This window comes from Sprattus sprattus (assembly GCF_963457725.1).
Source record: "Sprattus sprattus genome assembly, chromosome: 15".
Classification (NCBI taxonomy): domain Eukaryota; kingdom Metazoa; phylum Chordata; class Actinopteri; order Clupeiformes; family Clupeidae; genus Sprattus; species Sprattus sprattus.
Window position 1 is genome coordinate 2647761 of NC_137913.1, and position 16625 is coordinate 2664385.

At 44.2% G+C, this 16625-nt stretch overlaps 2 protein-coding genes across 2 annotated transcripts in view; both read left to right on the forward strand.

Annotated features, from left to right (window-relative positions):
* The first annotated feature begins 3215 nt into the window (after positions 1 to 3215).
* On the forward strand, positions 3216 to 11832 carry LOC308375936 (rab5 GDP/GTP exchange factor-like). Its single transcript, XM_080852160.1, has 9 exons — positions 3216 to 3247; positions 5208 to 5393; positions 5714 to 5844; positions 6333 to 6484; positions 7458 to 7527; positions 8010 to 8145; positions 9150 to 9241; positions 10228 to 10484; positions 11310 to 11832. Exons 2-9 carry the CDS (start codon positions 5236 to 5238, stop codon positions 11814 to 11816), a joined length of 1503 nt encoding a protein of 500 aa, XP_080708286.1. The 5' UTR covers positions 3216 to 3247; positions 5208 to 5235; the 3' UTR covers positions 11817 to 11832.
* Positions 11833 to 14584: 2752 nt separating this feature from the next.
* Positions 14585 to 16625, forward strand: part of psmd9 (proteasome 26S subunit, non-ATPase 9) — a 7022-nt gene continuing 4981 nt past the window's right edge. Inside the window, exons 1-2 of the mRNA XM_080852314.1 lie at positions 14585 to 14724; positions 15109 to 15208. Of these exons, the coding sequence (XP_080708440.1) occupies positions 14602 to 14724; positions 15109 to 15208 (223 nt within the window). The 5' untranslated portion in view covers positions 14585 to 14601. The remainder of the gene's footprint in view (positions 14725 to 15108; positions 15209 to 16625) is intronic.

Below are 16625 nucleotides of genomic sequence, written 5' to 3' on the forward strand. Positions count from 1 at the left end.
ATAATTAAAATCGATTTTGAACTTTTCTGAATCGAGACAGAATCGTTCTAGAGAGAATCAAGAGAAATCAAAGAATCGATTTTTTCCCCCCACCCCTAATAGCAACTATTTCAGAATTGCTTTACAATCTGATGGTCCTATCAACATCTATACACACAGTTCTTACGCATACATCTAACTTGCACTTGAGGACCAGTATAGAAGATACTTAGGTGCTATGCACACGAAGTCTAGGGCCTCCGAATCGGATTTACTTTTCACACCAATCGAATCTTTTAATTTCGTAAATACGGAGGCTGGCAACGAGAGATTTGCGTAAACACGGAGGCAGCAGATTGCGGTGAACCGACTGTAGTACATACCTCACGCCTGTGGGTGGCGCTTTAGCGCTTTATTTACACAACTGAAAAAACGTGAAAAACCTAGAAGAAGAGACTCAAAAGCACAAGGTAAAGGAAGCAGCAAACGGATAAACAAATTACACAAGACATTCAAGCTCCAATTAACAACATTACATTATGATGGTTAATAAAATCAGTGGTCAGACTAAAGGATATGCGAAAATGAATTCTTTTTTCTATTGATAATAAAGAGTTTGGAACAGTAACATGACATGTCTGTCATCCCATCTCCCATGATGCATTGCTCCGAGCATTTTACATACATTTATGAATAAAAAAGCAATTTAAATCGCTGGCCAATTTATATTTGTGGTCATGAAAGTTATGTTACGAATGAATAAGAAGAATAAGATCAAGATAGGGGGCTAATCAAAAATCAGAAGACTGGGTTAATGTTAGTGAATTCGAGGCCCACCATGAGTGAGATTTTGAGGGAGAACAAGTTATTTATATACTGGTTGGAGATGGCGGAAAAGATCACGTGGGGCAGTGACGTCATCAGGTTGCGTGAAACCGTGCAGACGAACACCAGCCCCCGTACCGATTCAAATCTACTCACTTTCTACCCCGGACTGCGATCGTTGCAGAAACGAGGTGCGGATAGAGAGTGTTCGTATGGATGATAGGGCTATCTGTATTAGCTATCCGTATCAGTTTGACAAACTAGGCTCCATGTAAACGACACTTTAGTCTGGGAAGTCCCGCCCCTCTTCTTCCGGCCAATTTGATTTTGCCAACTGAGCAAATTAAATGCAGTGAATGGGAATTCCCAGACAAGAATATACTCATAACAGTCAAAACAATAATCACATTAGTAAAAACAAAGATCCGGATCCAGAATCCGGATCCAGATCATCCTGAAATTTTAATGGGGATGTCCCAGGACCACCAAGATCCACCTCTTGTGAAAATTTCAGAAAGATCCGCAGCCCAGTAGTTTCTGAGAAATCTTGTCCACAGACAGACAAACAGACAAACAGACGGACAAATAAATTAACGGACCCGATCGCATAACCTCCTTGCTGGAGGTAACAATCATCACAGATAGCAGCATTCTCTTGTGTTAGGTTTAGCCGCATTCTCTTGTAAAGGATTTGCAAAAGGCTTATCTTACAACTAATGAATATCTCAATAAGATGATGGCTGCAGAATGTGCTCTGCCAAAACAGCTCTAAGCCTGGCTGAACTACTGAAAGAAATCTGCCTTTAGCAAATGATCCAAGGGTGCAGAATTGATCATGAAGGAACATAAATAAATGCTCAAAAAGGTTTGGCATTCAAGGGCCACTGGAACCTGGATGAAAAAGGACCTTATGTGATCATTATTTAACTAAAACATCTTGCTTCCTTTCTGTAGGGACTGGACCCCGTTGGGTTCACTTGTCACAGATAAAACCTGCTGCCCAGGAGTAACTATTTCTCTAGATCTCTTTTAAGAGACCGTCCACTGTCTATTGGCCTTGATGCGCATCACTGCAAGAATAAAGCCTGTTTCTTGACTGACCATACTCAAACTGTGTCTCCACCAATCTTTTGGCGCTAAAAAATTCTATGAACTTTGTGAGTGTAAAAGTGTCGTCGTAAGGGTCGTTAGCAGCAGCTGTTCGTTGTTATTAATTCCCTGCATGTATAGTCTTAATCTGCTGATAATTGTGTCCCCATGAATGCCATAGAAATATTACTGCACACACACACACACACACACACACACACCTACACATGTCCACACACACACACACACACACACACACACACACTGTGTCCTCATGAATGCCATAGGAATATTACTGCACACACACACACACACACCCCTACACATCTACACACACACATCTACACAAACACAGACACACTTACACATCTCCACACACACACACACCTACATGTCACACACACACACACACACAAACCTGCACCTCTGACTCAGGTCTTGTATGTTATAAATCTGTTTGTATTTTTTAATACTGAAATAAAACATGTATTTCTCTTTGTCACCCCACTTGATTACAGTGTCTTCTTACTGTCTTCTTAGGCAGTAAATAAACTAATTGGACAACAGAACTAAAAGTGAATACAAATATTTAATTTAATATTTTTAGAGTATGTTCCAAATCAAAGAGTTGTATTGTCTCCTGCCATGTTTTCAAAGTGGTGTTAGTCCAGGGGTTGTTTTTATCTATCATGTTGTTCCTTAGTCTTGTTACAGGTGCTATTGGCATCTCCCTCTTCGTGCCAGTATTTCGGGATGACACATCCCAATTATAATGCTAAACCCTTACCCCGTTAAATACAGTAGCCTAAAATGGGAATACACGACACCTGTGACTTTACTAGCATTGAAGAATGAATGGTAATAAAGATGTGCCATCTACCCCGTGTTGTTTTTACCCGATACATTAATGGGTTTCGCATGTGAAAAGGCTTTGATTTCAGCAGTCATAGCCAACTAGCCTACTAGTCCATTTTACTCGCTTTCGATATAGGCTAATCTGGTTTGACGAGTTATTAATCTTGCACCCCAGACCAATCTGATTTCAACGGAATATTTCCAGACTACAATGGACACAGTGAATGTGGATTAGGGTTATTCTGTAGCTGAGAACTGCTTTCACGAAACTGAGAGCAGAAAACAACCTATGCGCTAGAAGGCAGATGGCATTTGAGACGAATAGCACTGCTGATGAACTTTGTTTGAATGTCGAAAGATTTTAAGTACGACTTTGTTTGATGGAGTGTGCCTCAAGGTACATTTCGCAATCTGACTCTCCCCGAGGTCACTGACGCTGAGTTCGAAACATTGCTTTTCCGGGTTAGAGAAGACGTCACTGTGGCTGGCAATTTCTGTGGTAAGATATGTTGTTTTTACGTGAATATAGTGCATTTGTTTGTCTGCATACGAAAGTTAGCGCTAATGATTTCAAAGTTTTCAATGCTAGTAAAAAAAAATATCCGATTAATTAGTTCACAAGTACGAGTCGGTGTTCAAAGAACCAACTTGTTGAATGACCGATGATGATACTTAGCTAGTTCGAGGAATTCAGTCCAGTTTGTGACAGTGTCGTAGTTAACTACGTCTCCATTCAACTTCAAGTTATATTCTGAACTTGCTGAAGTTGTTTGTTTAGATTGACTAGTTTTCTCCGGTACTTTCCAAAAAGTAAGTATGATGGTAATAACTTCAACTTTCACTTAATGTCAAGTCTCGTCTGTAAACAGAGAAAGTAGCTAGCATACAAGAGTAAAATACCTAGTAACGTTTACGTTTAAATTAAATTAAGTTTTAACCGCTGGGTAAAATGAGTCTTTAAACACTGAGACCAGTGACTGTCTTGACGCGGATTTATTGTCACTATTAAAATGCATTAGCCTGCTGTTAAATCGTAGGAGTGTTTTCTGTTAGCCTTTTATTTAAACGTTATCATGTGCCAGAGTTTGGGTTAAGGAGAGTTCATAACGTTAGCTATGTATCCTTAAATAATACCACTCAAGTTTCCTTGCTCTATTGGCATGATTTCTGGACAAAAGTCTTAAGGTTATTCAGGCGAAACCGGTCACGAGGTAGTCATGTTAAGCTGATTTTCAGCTGGGGGGCGGCATTTGAGACGTGAGAACCAGACTCATCTGTCCTGCCAATGGACTCCCGTTCGATCCTGACCCAGTTAAAGTGACAAGCCCTGTGTGCCATGGACTGAAATGAACATAGATACACGTCATGTGTTTATTTTGTCAGATTATTTGTTGAAAAGCTTTTACATTAGTAGGGCCTCCTCACGATGTTTTTGGTGGACAGACTGAAGACGTAAGGTTGTTTTAGTGGTATGGTATTATATTTTCTTGGATGCATTTCACCATTGTGGATTAAACTGATGTTCTAATGTGTAAAGTGTAAATACATAAACCCGACTTACCGTTGCAGTAGTGGCAGTCTGCCCTTGACCAAAATGTGTGGCGAAGCACACTCTCCCATCCTTTTCTATTGTCACCGACATACCCAAGTAACTTGTTAAAGTTTGCAACTGAGTTGTAACAAGTGGGAAAATCCCTAATCAGCATTGTGCAATCACTTCCCTCCAAAATAGCATACTTTTCTTTAACATGCTGTTAATGCTGAAAAGACAGACAACGTTGCGAAGGAGATATTTGCCTTTTTTCCCCCCTTGTACTACATTTGAACCAAAAGGCCAATGAAAGACAACAATTAACTAAATACTAGTTCATGCATACATGTAAGGAAACATGCCAGAGACTGATGCTCCAAACTCAAGTACCTCTCCAAGACTGGTGCATGAAGTCGAAAAGGTCAAAGGTCAACTCAGTAGTCAGTATGCTGGCCAGGAAGCACTGTGTAGCTCAGGGGCCACATGAGATAGTGGGACTGTTGTGGAGGGCCGGACCAATAGGCTGAACTCAATTCAGCATGAAAAATGAGCATGTTTTTGCAGTATTAAAGGTGTGCCCAGACGACCTATACACATGGCACACACACACACACATACGAGAGCAAGCTTGCAATGCATTAGTATACAAATTAATAGTAATATCAATTTAACATTCGATTCCTAATTTACCATTGACCTCCGAGGGCCGGTCAGGGACAGCCAAGGGGCCGCACTTTGCCCAGGTCTGGGGTAAATGCTCCTAACTTTTCTCCTGGCTAAAGATGAACCACGCTCCAACTGATGGTTGATGAGTTTTTTATATTCTCTCATACTCCAAACTACTGTGAAAAACTGAAATCAAATGTATCACATTATAACATCCGTCATGGCAGTGGGGTGATGATTGACTTGACTCCTATTTTTGAAGGGTGGCTCAGAGTGGGTGTGACCTCAGCATGTGGGAGGAGCAACAGCGTGGAATCCGGGTCTCGCAGGCCGAGCTGCTCTGCAAAGAAGGCTGTGGGTACTATGGCAACTCAGCCTGGCAGGGCTACTGCTCTAAGTGCTGGCGAGAGCGGATCCGCAAGCCTGAAGTGGACAGACAGGATCATGGGTAAGCGAGAGATCCAGCCAGAATATGGCTCAGGGGCAGCGGCTCGTCTTTACATCAAACAAGTGTGTGTGTGTGTGTGTGTGTTTGTATGTATGTGTGTGTGTGTGTCTGTCTGTGTGTGTGAGAGAGAACACACATGCTAGGGATGATAACATGCTGCATAAAAACTAAGTTAATCACTATAATGTTGTGTGTGTGTGTGTGTGTGTGTGTGTGTGTCTCTCTCTCTCTGTGTCTCTCTGTCTCTCTCTCTCTCTGTTTGTGTGTGTGTGTGGTTTGTGTGGTGTGTGTGTGTGTGTGTGTTTGTGTGTGGGTGTCAGCTCCCAAAGTACTCCAGGATCTCCCATCACTTTCTCCAAGTTTGAGGAGAAGAAGAGTGCAGAGAGCAGCCGGCGGACCAGCGCCATTAAGAGGCTCTTCGGGGGGGGTCCATCCCCCCCCAAACACCCAGGTACTGTGTCCCCCCCCCCCCCCCAAACACCCAGGTACTGTGTGTCCATCCCCCCCCAAACACACAGGTACTGAAATCATGTTTAATGCGAGCATAGACAACCGTAAAAACAAGATTATAAAAAAATACTGAAATCATGTTTAATGCGAGCATAGACAGCCGTAAAAACAAGATTATAAAAAAATACTGAAATCATGTTTAATGCGAGCATAGACAGCCGTAAAAGTGTTGGGTCAGTATTTATCGTTAAAGTGTTGGGTAAGTATTTATCCTCCAAGAGGTTAGGGATTAAAGTGTTGGGTCAGTATTTATCGTAAGTGTTGGGTCAGTATTTAAAGTGTTGGGTCAGTATTTATCGTTAGTGTTGGGTCAGTATTTAAAGTGTTGGGTCAGTATTTATCCTCCAAGAGGTCAGGGGTTAAAGTGTTGGGTCAGTATTTATCCTCCCAGAGGTCAGGAGGTTGACCTTTTGACCTTTTGGTGTGCAGGTGTGTCGGAGGGCCACTTGGAGGCGCTGCAGGGCTTTGAGACGCTGGAGCCGGGAGATTTCACCAGCTTCCTGAAGCTCCTGCGTAGCCCGTCCTCCCAGCGTCTGCAGTCCAGATGCTCTGCCTTCCTCAACACTATGGAGGCCTACCATGTAAGCAGGCCTTCTCCTCTATCCATCATCCATCTCCTTCTCTACTTTTGATTTGACTTCCATTTACAGTTACATTCCTCCTGTACCACTGTCGCCCCTACAAGCAGGCCTACTCCTCTATCCATCATCCATCTCCTTCTCTACTCGCGTATCTGACTTCCATTTACATTTAGTCCAGGGAATCGACCTAGCAACCTTCTGATTACTAAACGACTTCTCTACCTTCTTTACCTCCTGTACCACTGTCGCCTCTATAAGCAGGCCTACTCCTCTATCCATCCATCCATCTCCTTCTCTTCCATGCGTATTTACATTTACATTTAGTCATTTAGCAGACGCTTTTATCCAAAGTGACGTACAAGGATGTTTATACATTTTACATCTACCCTGATGGCACACTGCACATCAGGAGCATTTAGGGGTTCAGTGTCTTGCTCAAGGACGCTTCGGCAGGGAATCGACCTAGCAACCTTCTGATTACTGAAAGACTACTCTACCTTCTCTACCTCCTGTACCACTGTCGCCCCTATAAGGGTTCGAATACACATAAGCGTTTAAAAAAAAAAAAAACGCTTATGTGTATTCGAACCCTAAGCAGGCCTACTCCTCTAGCCATCCATCCACCTCCTTCTCTACTTCCGTATTTGACTGTGTGCTTGTTCTTTATCTTTACATCTGTACTCCTTCTTTTTTTTTTAAGATTTTTGTTTTTGTTTGGGCTTTTGTGCCTTTAATCGATCGAGCAGTGAAGAGTGGGACAGGAAATGAGAGGGAGAAGAGGTGGGGAGTTGACAGGAGAAATGACATCAGGCCGGAATCGAACCTGTGTCCTCCATGGGCTTCAAGCCTGAATGTGGTCGGGGCTTCTGCTTGCGCCACAGTGCCCCCCTGTACTCCTTCGTATTCGTATCTCTCTCTGCAGTTGTGTTTCTTGGTGGAATGTAACTTTGAAATGTGTGTGTGTGCTGTGCAGGATCTGCATGTGGATAAACAGTCCGACCTGGTTCAGGAGTTTTATCAGAACATCGCTCTTCACTTCAGCAGTGAGTGTCACACGCACACACACACACACACACACACACACACACACACACACACACACACACACACACAGAATATCGCTGTTCACTTCAGCAGTGAGTGTCACACGCACACACACACACACACACACACACACACACACACACACACACACACAGAATATCTCTCTTCACTTCAGCAGTGAGTGTCACTACTCTGAATAACAGTCAATTGTATGAGTGTACATCTGCTACTAGACGATAGTGTGTGGGATGGTCTAGACGATGACAACATGGACGTGTGTTTGCATGATCTGTATGTCTGATAACCGATAACTGTTAGGGGTTTATTGATAACTTGTTTGTTGTGTGTGTGTGCGCATGTTAGTTGGGTCTGCAGAACACAGACATATTTAAGAATGTATTTGTGTGTGTGTGTGTGTGTATTTGCGTGTGCGTGTGCGTGTGTGTGTGTGTGTGTGGTGTGTGTGTGTGTGTGTGCCCAGGGCTGTCAGAAGCACAGGTAGCTCATATGATGGAGCACATGGAGAAGCTGATCATGACACGGCTCCATAAGTGGGTCTTCTGCCATGACAGCTGTGATGATGAGCAGAGAGACCTGGCACTACAGAGAAGGATCAAGTGAGACACACACACAAGCACACACACACACACACACACAAACACACACACACACACACACACACACACAGAGATACAAACACACACATGTGACCTGACACTACAGAGAAGGATCAAGTGAGACACGTAGTCCTATCAGGCACACCCACGACCTCATATACACACCCAAACCCACAACCTCATATACACACCTACACACCCACGACCCCCTATACACACATGCACACCCACGACCTCTTATACACACATGCACACCCACGACCTCATATACACACATACACACCCACGACCCCCTATACACACATACACACCCACGACCTCATATACACACATACACACCCACGACCTCTTATACACACATGCACACCCACGACCTCTTATACACACATGCACACCCACGACCTCATATACACACATACACACCCACGACCTCATATACACACATGCACTCTCACAACCCAATATACACACATGCACACCCACAACCTCGTATACACACATGCACACCCACGACCTCATATACACACATACACACCCACGACCTCATATACACACATGCACTCTCACAACCCAATATACACACATGCACTCTCATGTACACACATGCACTCTCATGTACACACATGCACTCTCATGTACACACATGCAGCTTCATAGCACTTTAATATCCTCCTGGCGTAGCTTCATAGCACTTTAATATCCTCCTTGTGAAGCTTCATAGCACTTTAATATCCTCCTGGTGTAGCTTCATAGCACTTTAATATCCTCCTTGTGAAGCTTCATAGCACTTTAATATCCTCCTTGTGAAGCTTCATAGCACTTTAATATCCTCCTTGTGAAGCTTCATAGCACTTTAATATCCTCCTTGTGAAGCTTCATAGCACTTTAATATTGAACTGGTGTCAACTTGACCACCCAGTCACTTCAGGGTAATTAAGGTCCTGGCACCCTATCAGCGCGCTCATATTTGTGTCTAACCTGCTGATGACCTCTGACCCTGAAAGGTCGCTGAATTGGGTAACCCCTCAGATGCTGTGCGTCCCCTTCCCTGACGGAGGCCCTGACGTTAGCGACCCCTACCTAAACGCTATTACAGGTATGTAGTCCTGATGTTAGCGATCCTTACCTGCAAGCTATTACAGGTATGTAGTCATGGGTACAAGTTCACCTAGTTTACTCCTGATATCTCCCCATCAGTCACCACAGGGCGTATTTATTGACTGATTTAAGTGATTGAATGAAATGCTATGTTTTTTTCTGTATCGCTGGGTTGCAGTAGGATATTTCATTGTACTCATCTAAGTAGAAGCAAAGATGATTGGCTCTATTTTGAAGATTCAACAGACTGGTTGGGTGCATGTACAAAGTTTTACTTTATTTTCATAAGCTTTTTACGTGGGTAGTGTAAGAGCCAAATTCATGATTTCATCTGTTACATAATAATTTAGTTACAAAAAGATCTAAAAAGGTTTCTGAAGATAAATAATTTCATTAGGATTTGAAAGAATGTTTGGGTTAAAATATAATAGTTAGTATTGTATTTAGAAGCTGGATAACTTGTCAGAATGTAAGCTTCCAATAAGATGACGTTACGTCAGTATAATACCTGCGTGTTGGACTTTTAGTTTAGATTTGAGCTCAGAGATATTGGAAGAGACATAGTTTGTGAACTTGTAATTCTACGTTTTATAGGAAACATTTTTTATTGAAGTTTTACTTGTCTCACTCGCGTGTCAATTAATAGTTTCTAAGACTGAACTCAAAATTGTGGTACAGAAGACTCAGAACAGACGTAGTGCCACTACAGGTAGTAACTCCTACATTGTACAATGTTTTAGGGCGACAGTGGTACAGGAGGTAGAGAAGTCGTTTAGTAATCAGAAGGTTGCTAGTTCGATTCCCTGTCGAGGTGTCCTTGAGCAAGACACTGAACCCCCCTGCAGTGTGCCATCAGTGTATAATGTAAAAATTGTAAGTCGCTTTGGATAAAAGCGTCTGCTAAATGACTAAATGTAAATGTAAATGTTTTCCTGCAAGCAAAATACATTGGTTGCGTTTCTGTTTGTTTCTGTATGTCTGCAGCAATCATTGAAATGGACGCCAAGCGTGCGCCTCAGGACAAGCTCACCTGTGTGTCCAGGTGCTGCCAGAACGTCTTCCAGGTGCTGGCCTCGTCCAGCAGCAAGCCGGCGTGTGCGGACGACTTCCTGTCGGCTCTGATCTACGTGGTGCTGAGTGCCAATCCGCCGCGGCTGCACTCCAACATGCAGTACATCATCCGCTTCGGCCTGCCGCACAGCCTCCGCAGCGGAGAGACCGGCTACTACTTCACTAATCTGGTCAGGACTATTTCTAATCTCGTCATCTTTAGACATTGCTTGCATCGAGTTTGAAGATTTCATTACCTTTCACTGCTACAAAAAAAGCTGTAAATTGTTTTATTTCTAATCTCGTCAATATCCTGACTGTTTTTTCTGTTCATTATGCAACTGATTTGATGGATGAAAATATTGATTTTCATGGAAAACCAAACATTTGATGAGAGATTCCAAACTGTAGTGTAGAAGGACCTAAACACATTCCCATGGCAACGCATTCACACACTCCACTGGCAACACATTCACACACTCCAAGGGCAACGCATTCACACACTCCCATGACAAAGCATTCACACACTCCCATGGCAACGCATTCACACACTCCAAGGGCAACGCATTCACACACTCCCATGGCAACGCATTCACACACTCCCATGGCAACACATTCACACACTCCCATGGCAACGCATTCACACACTCCCATAGCTGCTCATTCACACACCCCCATGGCAACGCATTCACACACTACCATGGCAAAGCATTCACACACTCCCATGGCAACGCATTCACAAACTCCCATGGCAACGCATTCACACACTCCCATGGCAACGCATTCACACACTCCCATGGCAACGCATTCACACACTCCCATGGCAACGCATTCACACACTCCCATGGCCACGCATTCACAAACTCCCATGGCAACGCATTCACACACCCCCATGGCAACGCATTCACACACTCCCATGGCAACACATTCACACACTCCCATGGCAACGCATTCACACACTCCCAAGGCAACGCATTCACACACTCATCCAAACTTTCCCACTGTTCTGTTTTCAGTCGTGTGCGGTGACCTTCATAGAGAAGCTGGATGCGGCGGCGCTGAACCTGAGCCCAGAGGAGTTCCAGCACTTCATGCAGGGCCCTCAGCAACACCTCCAGAACCAACACCTCCAGAACCACCACGGTGCCAAACCCTCGCCCCCGGCCAGCTCCAGCGAGGCCTGCCAGTCGCCGGCAGCAGCACACCACAGCAGGGGTCAGCGGCGGGGTCACGAGGTCAGGGCCCGGCTGGAGGAGCTGAAGGGCCGGCAGGAGCGCATCCAGCAGGGGGCGCTCTCGTTCCAGGAGCAGCTGCAGCGCTGGGTGCGGGACATCCACCTGCAGCTGGATCAAATGAACACGGCGCAGAGTGATGACCTCACTGCCACCGAGGTGCGCGCTGATGATGATGACGACGTCACAGGCTCTCGGGAGGAGGTGCTGGTACTTCAGGAGGAGGTGCTGGTCCTTCAGGAGGAAGAGGTGCCAGAGGAGAACGCCTGCAAAAAGGAGACTGAGTGTTGACATAGGGAACTAGGGGTGGGTTTTGGAGAGTGGGGTGGAATAGCCCCGCCCCTCCTTAGTTTGAGACACGCCCCTCAGTGGCAAGAGAATCAGGCTGGATTGTGTCCCCTGTAGGGGGGTCCAGAGCAAGGTACTCAAGGTGCTCAACAGACTTCTAATTATTAAGTAAGAGCACACTCAGCTAAACACCACACACCTCTCTTTAAGTGAGACACACTCACCCAAACACCACACACACACACCTCTCTTTAAGTGAGACACACTCACCCAAACACCACACACACACACACCTCTCTTTAAGTGAGACACACTCACCCAAACACCAAACACCTCCCTTTAAGTGAGACACACTCAGCCAAACACCACACACCTCTCTTCACACTCAGCCAAACACCACACACACACACACCTCTCTTTAAGTGAGACACACTCACCCAAACACCACACACCTCTCTTCACACTCAGCCAAACACCACACACACACACCTCTCTTTAAGTGAGACACACTCACCCAAACACCACACACACACACCTCTCTTTAAGTGAGACACACTCACCCAAACACCACACACACACACCTCTCTTTAAGTGAGACACACTCACCCAAACACCACACACACACACCTCTCTTTAAGTGAGACACACTCACCCAAACACCACACACACACACCTCTCTTTAAGTGAGACACACTCACCCAAACACCACACACACACACCTCTCTTTAAGTGAGACACACTCAGCCAAACACCACACACCTCTCTTCAGGCTGGTAGTAGTGAGGGCACACTCAGCTAAACTCCACACACCTCTCTACACACACTCACCCAAACACCACACACCTCTCTACACACACACATCCAAACACCACACACCTCTCTACACACACTCAGCCAAACACCACACACCTCTCTTCAGGCTGGTTGTAGTGAGACACACTCAGCCAAACACCACACACCTCTCTTCAGTCTGGTAGTAGTGAGACACACTCAGCCAAACACCACACACCTCTCTACACACACTCACCCAAACACCACACACCTCTCTACACACACTCATCCAAACACCACACACCTCTCTACACACACTCAGCCAAACACCACACACCTCTCTTCAGGCTGGTAGTAGTGAGACACACTCAGCCAAACACCACACACCTCTCTACACACACTCACCCAAACACCACACACCTCTCTACACACACTCATCCAAACACCACACACCTCTCTTCAGGCTGGTAGTAGTGAGACACACTCAGCCAAACACCACACACCTCTCTACACAAACTCACCCAAACACCACACACCTCTCTACACACACTCACCCAAACACCACACACCTCTCTACACACACCACACACCTCTCTACACACACTCAGCCAAACACCACACACCTCTCTACACACACTCACCCAAACACCACACACCTCTCTACACACACTCACCCAAACACCACACACCTCTCTACACACACTCAGCCAAACACCACACACCTCTCTTCAGTCTGGTAGTAGTGAGACACACTCAGCCAAACACCACACACCTCTCTACACACACTCACCCAAACACCACACACCTCTCTACACACACTCAGCCAAACACCACACACCTCTCTTCAGTCTGGTAGTAGTGAGACACACTCAGCCAAACACCACACACCTCTCTACACACACTCACCCAAACACCACACACCTCTCTACACACACTCATCCAAACACCACACACCTCTCTACACACACTCACCCAAACTCCACACACCTCTCTACACACACACATCCAAACACCACACACCTCTCTTCAGTCTGGTAGTAGTGAGACACACTCAGCCAAACACCACACACCTCTCTACACACACTCACCCAAACACCACACACCTCTCTACACACACTCATCCAAACACCACACACCTCTCTACACACACTCAGCCAAACACCACACACCTCTCTTCAGGCTGGTAGTAGTTGCATCGTCGTGTGTCAACAAATGTGACGCTCGTCACCACAACATTCTGTTTACGTTGCCATTTTTCAGATTTGGATTATTTTTCAGTCCGTCTGTCAGTCAGTCAGTACAGATTATTTCTTGAGCACACACACTGTTCCACTACTTTGCACATGATGAGGATGATCAGTGAGATACTATGCACTTTGTCTGTTGAAAATGCCTTCCCCTCCCCTTGACATGCCTGGTCTGTTCGGTTCTGTTCTGCGGTGGAAGAAATATAATGAGATGTACGTCTTGCAATACTGAGGCCTTAATTTCGTATTACTACTTTGTTTATGAGTAATCTAGCTAGGTTATTGTTCTTTATAAAATATATACCAAAATATTCTTAAGGATACTATTTAAGTAGAAGTTTACATGTTGATTTGCTGGTGATCGCTATTGCCATACCCTGGAAGGTTCCCTTCTTGTGAAAGCACTAACTTCAGATTTCGTCAGTCTTCTACCGGTTTACGTATTTTTAAATGAAGGAATGGAAGATCAACAAATGGGGCTGGAAATGTGAATGTGAATATAAGTAAATAAAAATACTATTGTCGAACTTTGTGTGCGCGTGTGATTCCAGATCAAACTAAAGTCAGACTACAAATACAAAAAATGTCTGTATCAAAAAAGGCTTGCCTTTCAAAATGTCCATAATTTTGTTATTTATTTTATACATTGTAGAAATGCAAAATAACGTTTTACATGTTTGCGGAAATAGGACGACAGGGTGAAAATGCAGTTGATCCTGGTTTGTCCCTTTAGACTTGCCGTAGTGCTGTGACAACAACACTAGCCAGCCATGAAGATGTCGGAGGCATACAGGGAGAAATCCACAATAACAGCAGAGGATGTCCAGAATCTCATAAAAAAGAAAGATGAAATCGAAGAAGAAATTAAGGCATACTACGACGTGCTTGAAGATGTGAGTCTGTTGCAATGTTTGCGCAAGTACCTATTTTATGTCACTGTTATGGCTCTATTTATGTAAGCTATCCTAGCAAGCATAGCTAACGTTACTGCAGCATTGCAAACTAGCTCTCATGTCAAGTCGTTTTTTACTTACTGCGTTTGTCCCACGCTAACTCTAAATCCTTCACAATATTGAATAGTTAGGCTAACTGAACTCCACCTGATTATCAGGCTAATTGTGCCAATACACAGCGCCAAGTCGACATGTCCTAGCACCCATGCCACTGTTAACCAGTTTTGCTACTTGATAGATCAGGTCGGATTCTCCGAATAATGACTAATACCAGTTACATAGTTTCCTCTGGGTAGACACTAAAAGATACGCCTTTCTCTTCAGCAAGGCGTCGGCGCGCAGGGTCCTTTGGTGGATGTAGAGGGCTTCCCGCGGGCAGACCTGGATTTGTACCAGGTCAGAACGGCTAGGAACAGCATTTCATGTAAGTGTTGCCTTGTTCATTCCATGTAAGTGTTGCCTTGTTCATTCCAGATTTCTCACTGTACGCTTCACTGAGGTCAGCGTTAAGTCTTGTTTTCAATCTTCGCACGTGTGTGTGTGTGTGTATATGTATGTACCTCCACAAGTACAACCACGTATTTGTGGATCAGCTGGCACGGTTTTTCCTCTTGTACAAGGTGCAAATGTAAACGCTTGTAGGAGTTGTAAATACGCACAGACACCAAAACAGCAGGTGGCGCTACAGAGGCATCTGCCATAAATTCACCTCATCAAATGGATGGTGGATAGTGTGAGATAAATTACTTTGATTCGGTTGTTTAATCTTTTTAACATCTTAGTTATCAGGTATGATTTTTGATAGCTCTATATTTGTGGAGAATGTCAAAATTATTTGTAAATGCATGTACCATGATTCACAAATAATCAACGATTAACAAATGTGTTTTTCCATCTATAAAACACAGATCTTCTTTAAAAAAAAAAAACATACAATGACTTGTACAAATGAATGTATATTTGTAAATATATACTTAATAATTTGTAAATATACATCTTACTTTGCTTGTGCATTTGTCATGAAATATAATTGTTTAAATTTGTAATTATGTGGGCAAAGTGTTGAATCTGCATTTGTGGATCATCCATCACACACATTCATCCCAGTATCCACTGGCGTCATTTTGAGACATTCTTTTTGCTTTTTCACAACCCACACACACATAGGTCTTGATCCCCACATATGGAGCCAGCTAACAAGTTGATGAGGTGCAAGTTATGAAAGGAGGTGCTCTCTGAAGAGTTGGGTCTTCAAGAGCTTTTTAAAAGTAGTTAAAAGGAGTTCTAGATGAAGAGTAGACATCATTATCAGTTCTAGATGAAGAGTAGACATCATTATCAGTTCTAGATGAAGAGTAGACATGAATGGGACCGCATTATCGGTTCTAGATGAAGAGTAGACATGAACGAACACCATTGAAATTAATAGGACAAACTGGACTAATGAACTGAGAGACTTTCCATCGCCTGTAATGACAGTTCTAATGAGCGTGGGCTGGCGTTGGCACAGGTGCTGCCTTCATTGCTGTTCTTTTTCAGTCAGTGATGGATCAGAATCATAATCAGCTTTTATTGGCCAAGTTCACGGCAAGCTATCTAGTTAGGGATTAAGGAGTCTATGCATCGAAAAGTTGGGTCTTCAAGAGGTTTTTAAAAGTAATATTTGTATACTTATACTATTGCATTGCAAGCTTGCTCTCGTGTGTGTGTGTGCGCCATGTGTATTGGTCAGCTGGGCACACATTTCAGTCAGTGACGGATCACAGCGACCTCAGGCCTGCTTGTGTGTGTGTGTGTGTGTGTGTGTGTGTGTGTGTGTGTGTGTGTGTGTGTGTGTGTGT